The following is a 12,932-nucleotide window of genomic DNA, read 5'->3' on the forward strand; positions in this document are numbered from 1 at the left end:
AATTTTCAGTGAGTGTTATATTCATTTTAAATTTAAAAAAGGTGAGGACGCCTGGGTGGTTCAGTCTGTTAGGTGTCCAATTCTTGATTTTGGCTCAGGTCATAATCCTCAGGGTCATGGGATTGAGCCCCCTGTGGGGCTCTGTGCTCAGCCGGGACTCCGCTCCAGATTCTCTCCCTCACCCTTTGCCCCTCCTCGTGTCCGCTTGATATCTCTCTCTCTCTCTCTCTCTCTCTCAAAATACATAAATATTTAAATAAATAAATAAGTGAATGAATGAATAAATAAATAAAGGTCTTCAGTCATCTTCCAAAACTGAATGTATATAATGTGTGCACACACATCCATATGTAAATATATACTGTATGTGTATAGGTAATGAGTAGTTGACAATGATAAGCAAAATACATAGTAAGTAATGGAGACCAATTTATTAAGGAAAAAAACAATTCTTGTGAACCAATGGCCTGGGAACTTTTATTTTGCATATATATTATTAATGATAATTTAGGAGGAAGGCATTTTCCCAAAATGAGTGTCTATTTTCTGGCACTAAAATAGGTCTGCTACAATAGTGAAAATGTTGCAGCTACTCTCCTAACAAGTTTATAAGCATTGTCTAAAAAATAACCAAGTAGCGGAAACACATTCAGCTATTCTACATCATTAAAATATTGAATTTACACTTTGCTATAATGTATAGACACCATCATTAGAATAAGAAGCACGGCCATGTTTTGTTTATTGATTTATATTGTGAAAATGCATAATAAGTGTACTGAGTAATTGCCTAGTAAGAGGTTTTTTTCTTTGTTTGCTTTTTAGTTTGTTTACTTAATCTCTACATCCAGCCTGGGGCTTGAACTCCCACAACCCCAAGATCAAGAGTCTGCATGCTCTTCCAACTGAGCCAGCCAGGTGCCCCAAGGGATTTTTAAGAAGAGAACTAGTCAGTAATTCTTGACTACAACATAGGGCCAATGACTTAAATAATAATCAGAACTTTTTTCTACTGCTGATATCACTAAACTGTGACCTATTTGGTTATATTTTTTTAAAAAGCAGGTTTTTAAATGTTACTAAGCAAGTCACTTTTTTGTTTATTCCATGAAGCTTAAGGGAGCATCCAACATGCACCTTGTAAGGGTTGGTGGAGGGATCTATTGGCATCATTTAGCATGAACTACATTTCTCTCAGTGGTTGGTACAGTAATATTTACAGCCTTTTTAAGGATGCCATCTTCATCGGTAAGTTAAAGACTCCCGCTCTAAAAAACCATAATTAATGTACTCTTTAGTTTTAACAGAATAATTGGAAATAAAATCCAAATCTCATAAATGTCAGTCCTGAGGAAGCGCTGCTATACTTAAGAGCTCCTCCGAGTGTCTAAGAGTAAATCTATAAACCTGGGCTTTAAAATAGTGTATTTCTGGGGCACCTGGGTGGCTCAGTCAGTTAGGCGTCTGCCTTCGGCTTGGGTCATGATCCCAGGGTCCTGGGATTGAGCCCCACATCGGGCTCCCTACTCAGGGGGAGCCTGCTTCTCCCTCTCCCTCTGCCTGCCGCTCTTCCTACTTGTGCTCTCTCTCTCTCTCTGTCTCTCTGTCAAATAAAATCTTTAAAAAAATAAATAAAATAGTGTATTTCTGCATCAGAGCAAGAGGATTTTTGAACCATGCCAAGCAGTCTTGCAGCCTTTTCAGTGACACAAATACCTAGACAAATTCTGTTTTCCAGTTTAGCTTTTACCAAGTTTCATTGGTAGATGCTCTAAACTTTGAGAAAAATTTATGACCATTTTGGACAGTCTGTTTTACTCATTTTTGTGGATACAGCATTCCCCTGTGAGATCACTTCTGCAAAAGGAAGTGGCCTAACCCGTGTGGATGTCGTAGCCTCTATTTTTCAAAAACCACCAACAGGACCACAGAGGAGAGCCGAAGTGTGAATATGCTAATATTTTATTTTCCCTTAGCTAATTAATATGAAATAAGGATACAACGGTTAGATGGTTTTCTTAGAAAACCACAGCTTTCTCTAAAGACTAAAAGGGTTGCTGTGGCAGCCATTATAGCTAATCTTTTTATAAGCAAGCTGCAAATCCTTGTAAGACTGTCAACACCCCATTTGGTGTGCCAGCCAGCCTTGTTACATCTGGTGGTGTGCCTTCTGACTTCTGGCCCTGCCTTCGTTTTCCCATTTTTAGCTCCTTCTCCCACCATCTAACACCTTTCTGCCCATCGTCACAGAGCATTCAATGTTCATACCTTCCAAAGAAGAATTCACTGTTTACAGAGCACATCTGCCTTCTTGGCATCAGTGCCTTCAATCATACAACATTGCCTAAAATACCTCCTTCCTTTGCCCTCTTGTCCCCATTCCCAGCTTTGTAAACTTACACTTGTCTTCACCTTAACGAAGATTACCTCCTCAAAGAAGCCCTTCGTCTACGATTCCTCTAGGCAGAGCCTGTTCAGCCCTCTGTAATCCCATAAGGCTTTGTGAGGACCTCCCTTGTTGCAGTCATTAGGGTCGTTACCAACATACCTTGTATTCCTTCTGAAGGCAAGAAATGTGTCTTCTAAATCTTACATTCGGTAGCAAGTCCAAATCCTGATACAAAGCAGTTAATTCAATAAATGTATGCCTAGTGAGAAAATGAACGAAATACACAAATACATTTTTTGCCATACACACGCAAGAAAAATGAAAGGCTGCCTCCCCTCACCAGTCCGGGACATGAACAAAGTAATTCATGTGGCAGGGACACATCCATTTTTCTGAAGGAATGGCCAGCCTCCTCAGCCACCTGTAGCCCTAGAGCTCGTGATCTTTCTGCTCCAACTATGCATTCTCCCTTCTGCCTTCCCTAATTCACAGAAATGTGACCTGCCAGGAAATTCCTGATTCGAGGAGCTGGTTCTTGAAAGCAGAATGGAAACTGGGGGTTTTGCCAGGAAAAGTCTAATTACCTGTTGTACCACATCTTCCTACAAATAGCAGTGAGCATCTTAGAAGTTTTGCCTTTTAGCAAAGAAACTGTCAGCCCTTCCAACCACCACTGTGCTGAGATAGGCCTGAGGCAAGAATTCATGGCCTCTCCTGCCAGTCGTGAATATGTTTATGTTCCAGAGGGCTACATTTGTCCGAACTATCCAAAATCAAACCCAGGCAGAACGTGCTGTCTTGAGGAGTGTGGTATGACTAACTCCTTGATGATAAGACCCTTACCAGGGTAGGAGCTGAATTAGCATTAAGCTATTTCAGATTCTCAAGGAAGTCTGGGTCCCTGTGCCGTGGAAATGCAAGAAGCCAGCACCACTTATGAACTAGTCCACTAAAATGAATATGCATTCAGCAAAGGGCTTTGATGGTGGCAACTTAGCTATAAGATGAAATCACTAGGTTTTAAGAGTATTAGAAAAGTAATACATACGTTCAGTGATTTGTCAGGTGCCGAATAAAAGTGTGTTAAATAGATGTGAAAGCAGAAATTCATCTCACATGTGTGGAACTGGACAGACAGATGGAATTTCCTTTTATTCTGATATAAAATTAATGTAATAAACATTTTAATTTTTAATTACTGCATTTTATTCAGAAAAACTACATTTCCTCTTCCCAGCCCTAAGAGAAGAAATAAGGTCTTAGTTGAAATCATGCTTGTTACATGACCAAATGGCCTCAAGGATTAGCAAAAGAGTCTTAAAGATGAGGTGATCATACTAAAGTTATACTCCAGGACTTTCTTTAGCTCCAAATTGTAACTGATAGTAATGTGAGGAAGGTTCCAAGAAGCCAAGGGTCTTGCACTAGTCAAAGTGCAACTTTCTAAAATAATGATGACATTAATGGCAGTAGGTGAATGGGATCATATAGTACGTAGAGGCTGCTTCTGATCACCAAGTGAACTCACTCAAGCAGGAATATAGGGCAGAGCGTCCTATTTATATTTCTCAAATTGCTTTCTCAATCTCTCTCTCCCTCTCTCTCTCTTTCTAAAATATAGTAGATACATACTGTATAATCAAATACTGTATAATTCACGGATTTGAAGTATACAATTTAAGGATTTTGAGTATATTCGTAGTCACTACAATCTCTAGAAACATTTTCCTCACCCCCAAAAGAAACTCTATTTCTTCCCATTGTGTTAGATGACTACTAAATCTAGTTTCTGTCTCTGTAGATTTTATATATCCTGGACATTTCATATAAATGGAATCATATATGATCTTTTGTGAATGGCTTCTTTCACTTAGCTTAATGTTTTCAAGGTTCATCCACGTTGTTGCATGTATCAGCACATCAGTATTTTTTATTGCTGAATAATTTCCCATTTTATGTATGCCACATTTTACTTATCTATCAGTTAATGGACATTTGGGCTGTTTTCATTTTTAGCTATTATGAATAATTGTGCTATGATCTTTGCTGTGGTGGTCACTCTTCAAAAAGAAAATGGACAACCAACTAAAATTTGGTTTGGATATTGCCACATATAAGCATTGTCACAGTATAAAGTTAATTGACTATAGTTCCATTGATTTGTATGATTTTCCTCTGCAGTAACACACCATCTTGATTACTATAGCTTTGTAATCATTTTTGAAACCAGGAAGTATGAGTTCCCCAAATTTGTTCTTCTTTTTCAAGATCGTTTTGGCTATTGTTGGTTTTGTAAATTTATATATCCGAATTTTAGAGTAAGACTGTCAATTTCTGCAAAAATGATTGGTGGAATTTGGATTGTATTGCATTTGTAGATTAGTTTTTGGAGAACGGTTATCCTAACAACATTAATTCGTCCCGTCCACGAACATGGGGTGTGTTTGCATATATCGCAGTCTTTAATATCTTTCAACGCCAGCACCCTAGGATGATGGCTTGAGTAGGGCTCTCTGTCTCTTTCCCTGATCTGTTAAACTGTCTGCTTCTTTTGGTGTCACACCCAGCTGTTAGGCTCCACTAATTGCCTGATCCTTGCTCTATTGTTTTTGACAATACCCTGGGGCATCAGTAGCTCCATTGTCTGATCTAATTAAATTTGGGTCCTTTTGCAAGAGTAGTTTTTGAGGCCAGTCTTTGAGATTGGTTGTGTTCCCAGGAGGGCTCTTCCTAGCCGTCTCTTTCCCTGGCTCTCTACGGTAAATAGCTGGCCAATGGCTTAGCTTCTTGTTCTCATGGAGCTACCAGCCTCCCATAGATTGCCTACCGCCAAGGTCCTCATTGTTTTCAAGAACTCATTCGGCTTGAACTTTTTCAACTCTGTTCTAAAGGAAGGGAGATATTCAGAACTCTCTGTGCTTAGGGCTTGCCTCTTCCCCTGGGCGAAATTTCTGAGCCATTGTTCCATTACTGGGGCAGAGATAGAGGACTGCTTCTCTCCGTTAACAGTCCTGCTTTAGAAGCAGGGTACTGGGTGGAGATGATAGCGTCTGGTGTTCTTGGGTCAATATTTCTGGTGGGAAACCCCTACCCTATGAGCGAGCTAGGGTTAGGGCAACCAAAGCCAACCATTGCTGGCCTGCTGCACTGAGGCTAGACTATCTTCCCTTAGAGTGGAAGCTGTGTAGAGGAAGGATTGTGTAGAGTCAAGGACTGGTCCTGGACTTTTGGCACTTGCCTGAAATTTTGCTTCTGTAACTAACACAGAGAATTGCAGGAGATTAGAAATGCTGGTGACCTGGCCCTTCCAAGGAGATACACTTTAAACAAGGAGCTGGGGAGAGGATCCTCATCTTCTAAGCCACACGGAACTTGAGGAGGGGTTTCCATCACACTAAACTGTGGCAGAGGAAAAGGCGCAGGTCATGGCTCAAATGCCATAGACTCTCACTGTTCTTACCAAGATTTAACAGAGATTTTCTTGCACAAATGTCTTCTTCATTTACTCACTGCCCTTGGGAAAATTTTCAGAGTATTTTTCCAAAAAAAAAAAATCATCAGTTTATGTTGTTTTGCTGAAGAGTGGGTCTGTAGAGAGCCTTGTGCTTCCATTTTCGAAGTGGATCCTTCCTACTTATCCTATTTCTAATCACCAAATTATTCAAAGCCACATTCCTTCAGAGTCACATGCTTAAGCAACATTGTGCTACAGCTTTATTTCTGTCCATAAGATGGCACATTTCTGGCACATACTGTTTTAAAAGACTCTTTTTCTTCATTCTCATTATCCATAATTTACCTAAATCTATTCTCTTTTCTCCAAGAATTTCATTTCATTTTTTTTTTTCATATCCTGCCAGGACAATATTCAGATTCATAGCTTTTCTTTCCCATCAAATGTTCCACAGTTGAATCCACCAGACCAACCTCAACCTGCCAACACTTACATATTCAACTTATAATAATTTAAATGGTTCTTTGGAATTTAAGTCAGTAAAATTATTCTTAATTTTTCTTTTTTTCCCCTTGCTTAATCTTCTAAGCAGTTTCAGGTTTATAGAATAGATCAGGAAGTACAAACATTCCCCCATACCAACATACCACACTCCCTCACTTAATTTCCCTTATTATTGATACCTTGCATTAGTACCGTACATTTTTACAACTGATGAACTAACACTGATATATTATTAATTACATTTCATAGTTTTCATGAAAAACCCTTCTATGGGTTTTGACAAATGTATAATGACATGAACCCACTATAATAGTAACATACAGACCAGTTTCACTGCCTTAAACATTCCCTCTCCTCCTTTGCCCCTCTCATCCACCTTTGCTTCCATCCCCTCTTCTCCCCAGGCCCTGGCAACCAATAATCACTTCACTGTCTCTATGGTTTTGCCTTTTCCAGAATGTCGAAAAATTGGAATCATACAGTATATAGCCTTTATGGATTGGCTTCTTTCACTTAGCGATATGCATTCAGTTTCCTTTATGTCTTTTTTGCAGCTTGATAGCTCATTTCTTTTTATCACTGAATAATATTCTGTTGTATGTATGTATCACCATTTGTTTATCCAGTCACCTATTGAAGGGCATCTTGGGTGTTTCCAAAGTTTTAACAATTATGAATAAAGCTGCGATAAACATCGATGCACAGGTTTTTGTGTGCACTTAAGTTCTCTTTTGTTTTTGGTATGTGTTTTCAGAGATAGAGCTTATCTTGCAGTAATTCAAATTTCCCACCATTCCTGTGTGCTAAAAGTACTTAACCATCAATTCCAAGCCCATCCAAGTTTCATTGGATGTTATCAACTGGATAGGCTGAATTATATTGCAGTATCACACAACCTAGACTCTCAGTGACTGAAAACTACAAAATTTATTTCATATTCTTGCTACATGCCTGACTTGAGTTGGCACAGGGCTTTGTTTGTGGTGATGCTTACTGTGAGACCCAGGGTGGTGGAACCTTCACTATCCGCAAAGGTCAATGGTTGCCATGGCAGAGCTAAAGAACATGGTGAGCTGAGCCCTGACTTTTAAAAGACCTAACACTTCACATTACATGAAACAAAGCTTCGGTCAGCTTAACTTCAGGGGTATAGGAAATATAGTTGCATCCTGTACCTAGAAGAAGAATCAGAAATATTGATGAGCATTCAGCAATATCAACTTTTATTTTTCAATTTGTGTGAGCATAGAACAATAATCTTTGATCACTAAATTTAATTTGATTATATTTTAATGTTTACCTTCCCTCTGCAGACTATAGGCAATAGGCTAGAAGCTAAAATTAATTAGCCTTAAGGGCTCAAACAATATTTATTACTTCAAGGGGAAGTGTTCTCGTTGTAACATAAACTTCTAAAGGTTACTGTAAGGAAGACAGCAGGAGTCTGAGCATGACTGATAGAGTCGGTACTGCAGACATCACAGGACTCCACATGAATGAGGACAAGTTCTTTTCACCTAGGCTCAGTGTAACAACAGAGAGATGTTCACTTGTGGTATCACAAAACTGTCTATTCATAGACATTGATTGATCTTATTATTTCAGTGTATATGATTATTTTATTTTATTTTATTTTTTTCCTAGGCAAAGAACTTTATTAACCTTGTTTCAAACTTTATTCCCAGGCTTCTTCAGCTTAAATAGCTGCAAAAATGAATTGTGTATAAGCAAAAACTGAAAAGAGCTGCAGTGTCCAAGGGGCTTGGGCTTAAAAATATTAGAGATCTAGATTTTATCAGATCCAGGAACAAAATTTTAAAAAGCAGTCATAATATAAAATAGCAGCTCCCAGTAACTTCTTCAAGTTTTATGTTCTTCAGAAGTTTACTCAATTCAGTTTGCTTCATTCTTGGAAGCTTCATCAAAATTCTCCACAAGATCTGGAACTTCATCATCATCATCCTCTCCGGTAGCAAGTGGTGCTTTTCCATCCACAGATTGTTTGGGCAGAGCTTCAGCCAGTCTTCTTAAACTATTCAGACTGTCTGCACCAAGTTGGTTTAAGATACTGGGTAGCATTTCTGTCAGCTGCTTTGTCTCAGCATGGCCTGTAATGGTGAAAGTGTTCGTGCCAGTGATGCCTGAACTTTGGGATCGTTAAAATGGATCACTGTTCCTTGGTTTGTGAACATATTCACTTCTTCAATACCAGAGATATTGTTTACCCCTAACTTCTTTAAGGAGAACTGAAGTTTTTTATCATCTGCTGTAGCCGTTCTATGAACCACCTTCTTCTTTCGGCGAGCAGTTCCTTTCCCACCAATGTGCACTTGTGCTTGCAGTTTGGCGAGTTTCTCCTGGTTCATGATAGTTTCTTTCATCTTGTTGGAGTGGAAATGGGACCGCGTGGGGGGCGCTCAGGGGGTCTCGGGCGGACCAGCTGAGATTAGGTGCACACACGTGGGGATGCAAGATGGCAGCTCTATTTTATTTTTTTTAAGTAGGCTCCATGCCCAGTGTGGAGCCCAATGAGGGGCTTGAACTCACAACCCCGAGGTCCAAGCCTGAGCTGAGATCAAGAATCAGATCAAGAATCTGATCAAGATCAGATTCAACTGACTGGGCCATGCAGGTGCTTCTTTTTTAAAATTTTTTAAATGTTTTATTTTATTTTTCAGTTTGTTTGTATGATTAAATCTTCTCTTCTCTTTCCAAAATGGGATATTGCATTTGAACCTAAACACATCTTGAAGCAAATTTCAACTCAAAAAAGTTTTGGTTTAGGTCATTGCAAATTTATGTAATTGCTCTTGAATTCTTAAGTAGATACCTATTTTGTTTGTTTGTTTTCAGGATTTGCTGACAATTTCTGACTTACCAGCACCCACCTTATGAAAATCCTTTATTTATGAACAGCTGCTGGAACTGGGTACTCCTTTACCAGTCCATCCCCAGAAACTTCTCCTCTTCCTTACAGAAACTTCTTGGGATGAAGTTTAGGATTTGGAAATGAGAAGATTATCGCAGATGATCCAGACAGGTATGAAATACAATCACAAGAGTTCTTATAGGTGAGAAGCAGAGGGGACATTTGACACAGGCAGAAGAAGAGAAGGCAATGTGACCATAGAGTCAGAAACAGGCATGCTGCTGCCACAAACCAAGGCATGCGAGCAGCCACCAGGAGCTGGAGGAAGGGAGGAACAGATTCTTCCCTAGAGCCTCTGAAGGGAGGGTGGCCCCGCTAACACCTTAATTTTGGCCCAGTGAAACTGATTTCAAACTTCCGGTCTCCAGAACAATGAGAGAATCAGTTACTGTTGTTTGAAGTCCCCAAGTTTGTGGTGATCTGTCATAGCAGCCCTAGGAAATTTAGATATCCCGGGCTACTGTGTAGGAAATGAATGAAAGACAAAGGAATCCATTTTAACGTTCTGCAAATATCTTCCCAGGGTAGATGCAGGCTCCAATAAACATGCCCAAACTACATTAGAGATCTCTGTCTTTCTCATGTGTGTGCAAAAATTTAAATATCAAGTATTTACTGTCCTGTGGAGAGTAATAAAGCAAAGATGAGGTCCTTGTGCTTGAGGTATATATATATTCTAAGTAGGACACACACACACACACACACACACACACACCTGGAGCAGTGGACAGAGCCCTGTGTTTTCTCAAAGTCCACCTTGAGGTACACACTTTGAAATATGTCAGAATTCAGAGCACATAAGCATGAAAGTGTAGTTTGAATCCTCCCCCTCTGGAGATATAATTGCAGTCATGGGGAGGAAAATAACAAGGAGTCACAGATAATAGGGCCCCGAAGATCTCAAAGAAATAGGTTAATCTCACTGTGGATCCTAGCATGTCATAAAACATCAATGTGCACTAGCTTCTCTTTCCCTTCCTTGGTTAAAAATGTCCCTTTATTGTTAAGGTCTAAAAAAAGGCAAGACATAACAAATGAATCTGCGGTGATGTTTGAAAAATATGCCCTGACACATTTGGAACATACCCACTGTTCAAAATCTGCTGGCTCAGAGGAGCTGATTAGAACCCCTGATGGCCCTTGGGGAGACCCGTCCAGGTGCTTGTTACCTGCTGCTTCCAGCTCTGCCTTGGACCAGCATGGAGCCAGCGTATCCAGTTGCCTCTCATCTTTATGTAAACACCAGACCAGGAGGCAGCCACTGCTGTTGATACAAACGTGAAGGGAAGGTTGTGCTGGCTGGGGAATAGAACGAGCCCCTCTCTTCCTCTTCCTTGGCATTAGACTTTAGTTGGGCCCCTACAGTGATGAAAGCATCACCTTTTTCTTGATGAAGTGCCTTGACTTCAGTAGTTTTTGTGTATCTCTTCATTTGAAATCAGAAAAGATTGTCTCTACAACATTCTCCCTTGAAGCCCACAACCAAGAGAGACTTAAAATGATCATCTCTGTTGGTACATGGATTTAAAAGTGAAAGGACAATTCTAAAGTTGGCCAGAAGCCTTGCATTCCATCCCCACATGGTGGATTTTCAATGTATTTATCATCCACATTTCCTCCCTGAGGGTGAAAAAAAAAACCTGCCAGCATTCATTTAGCATATATCATTTTTTATACTACAATATATTCTGAAATAAATCATTAATGTGACTATAAATAATAAAGCATAGGAAAAGTTTTCTAGGAATGAAATAAGTCAAAATGGAACTATGGACACCGTAAAGCCATAGACAAAGCAGCCATGATCCAGAGTATAAAGAAATTCTCATTAGGGGAAAAATGGTTCATACATATATTTATTCATTTAACAGAACATTTATTAGTGCCCACTCTATTACATCATTGGGGAAGCTCCTAGAAACACAACGAAGAATAAGACTGGTCTTGTGTCTGCTCTTAAGGAATTTAAAGTCTAATTATTTTCAAAACTAACGGGAGAGACAAACTGCAGTCACTACTTGTTTCCCTGATACAGCACAGAAGGAAAGTATCTAATTCCAACTTGACTGGTCATAAGGCTTTGCAGAGGAAATAGTATTTTCCTTGGAACTTCAAGGATGGAAACATCATAAGCAGTGGCTTGGAGGTAGGAGATAACTTGAAATACATTAAAATACTTAAGTAGGGAGTGCCTGGGTGGCTCAGTTGGTTAAGCGACTGCCTTTGGCTCAGGTCATGATCCTGGAGTCCCGGGATCAAGTCCCACATCGGGCTTCCTGCTCAGCAGGGAGTCTGCTTCTCCCTCTGACCCTCTTCCCTCTCGTGCTCTCTCTCTCTCATTCTCTCTCTCTCTCAAATAAATAAATAAAATCTTTAAAAAATAAATAAATAAATAAAATACTTAAGTAGGATCATGGTGGCTGGGAGATGAAACTCTGAAGGGACAGTGAGATCCCCTCAAAGGAATCTTGTAAATAAAGAGAAGCTAGGGATGTGATCCAATTTACCCTTAGGAAATAGCTCTGTATCTACAATGTACAAGATGGCTGCCAGAGCTATTTCTGGGAGAGGTGATGACAGCCTAGGCAGTGGTGGTGATGGTGAGGAAGCAGAGAAGTGGATGATCCAAGAGATACTTAAGAGAGAGAGATTTGTCAACCTTGGTGATTGAGTAGGCATGAGGTGCAACAGGAGAAGGCTAAATCAAGGACAACTCCTGGTTTTCCAGACTTCACCAAGCAGCAGGTGAAGCTAATGGGCTCAGTTTCAGAGAAATGGATTGGAGATGTCTAAGTATGTTCAGGGAAAGATGTTCAGCAGAGGCTTGGATAAAGCGAGCTATTTCAGGAGATTCAGGCCAAAGGAATGGATTTGGGAGTTGTCAGCATACAGTGGATAATTGAAGCTACTGGAGCCAAAGAGGATGCTCAGGGAAACTTATAGGTTAAGAAGAGATGAACACCTGGGACAGAACCTGAGAAATACGATGTTTCATGGGATGAGAGGAAGAGAATCTTGCAGAAGAAAGAACTAGGTCGGAGAAAAACTGGGGGGAGCATATATCATGGAGGCCAAAAAGAAAAGAGTTTTTCAAGAAGAATGCCGTGGTCACAAATGCTGACTGTTGCCTTGGATCAGTATCCAGTGTACTTAATACCAGGGCAGAGTCCCTGTTTCATATGGCAAAATTATTTGTAGTCATCATCATGTAAGATCATAATCATCTTTATTTTCTTGATAAGTTTAAAATGAGCACAATTTTAAAAGAATACGTTTTAATTTTAAAGGTACTATTCAAACTCAGAAACAAAAACAAAGTTAAAATTAAAAATAAATAAATAAATAAATCAATAAATAAATAAATAGGGGCACCTGAGTGGCTCAGTCAGTTAAGCATCTGCCTTCGGCTCAGGTCATGATCCCAGGGTCCTGGGATGGAGTCCTGCATCGGGCTCCCTGCTCCTCAGGGAGCCTTAAGAAAGAAACGAAGAAAGGAAGGGAGGGAGGGAGGGAGGGAGGGAGGGAGGGAGGAAGGAAGAGAGAAAAAAAGAAAGAAAGAAAGAAAGAAAGAAAGAAAGAAAGAAAGAAAGAAAGGAAGGAAGGAAGGAAGGAAGGAAGGAAGGAAGGAAGGAAGGAAGGAAGGAAGGAAGGAAGGA

The 12,932-nt window shown here is 39.9% G+C and overlaps 1 protein-coding gene across 2 annotated transcripts in view; it reads left to right on the forward strand.

The window, feature by feature from the left end:
• LOC112834046 (uncharacterized) overlaps positions 1-12,932 on the forward strand; it is a 342,252-nt gene that overhangs the window by 102,452 nt on the left and 226,868 nt on the right. Inside the window, exons 4-5 of one of the 2 annotated variants that reach the window (XM_073891870.1) lie at positions 9,201-9,387; positions 11,312-11,422. The exons of the other annotated variant lie outside the window; for it this stretch is intronic. Of the exons in view, the coding sequence (XP_073747971.1) occupies positions 9,201-9,210 (10 nt within the window). The 3' untranslated portion in view covers positions 9,211-9,387; positions 11,312-11,422. The remainder of the gene's footprint in view (positions 1-9,200; positions 9,388-11,311; positions 11,423-12,932) is intronic. 2 annotated transcript variants of the gene reach the window in all.

This window comes from Callorhinus ursinus, unplaced genomic scaffold (genome assembly GCF_003265705.2).
Source record: "Callorhinus ursinus isolate GAN/ISIS: 27379988/994484 unplaced genomic scaffold, GSC_fseal_2.0 scaffold1, whole genome shotgun sequence".
Lineage (NCBI taxonomy): Eukaryota > Metazoa > Chordata > Mammalia > Carnivora > Otariidae > Callorhinus > Callorhinus ursinus.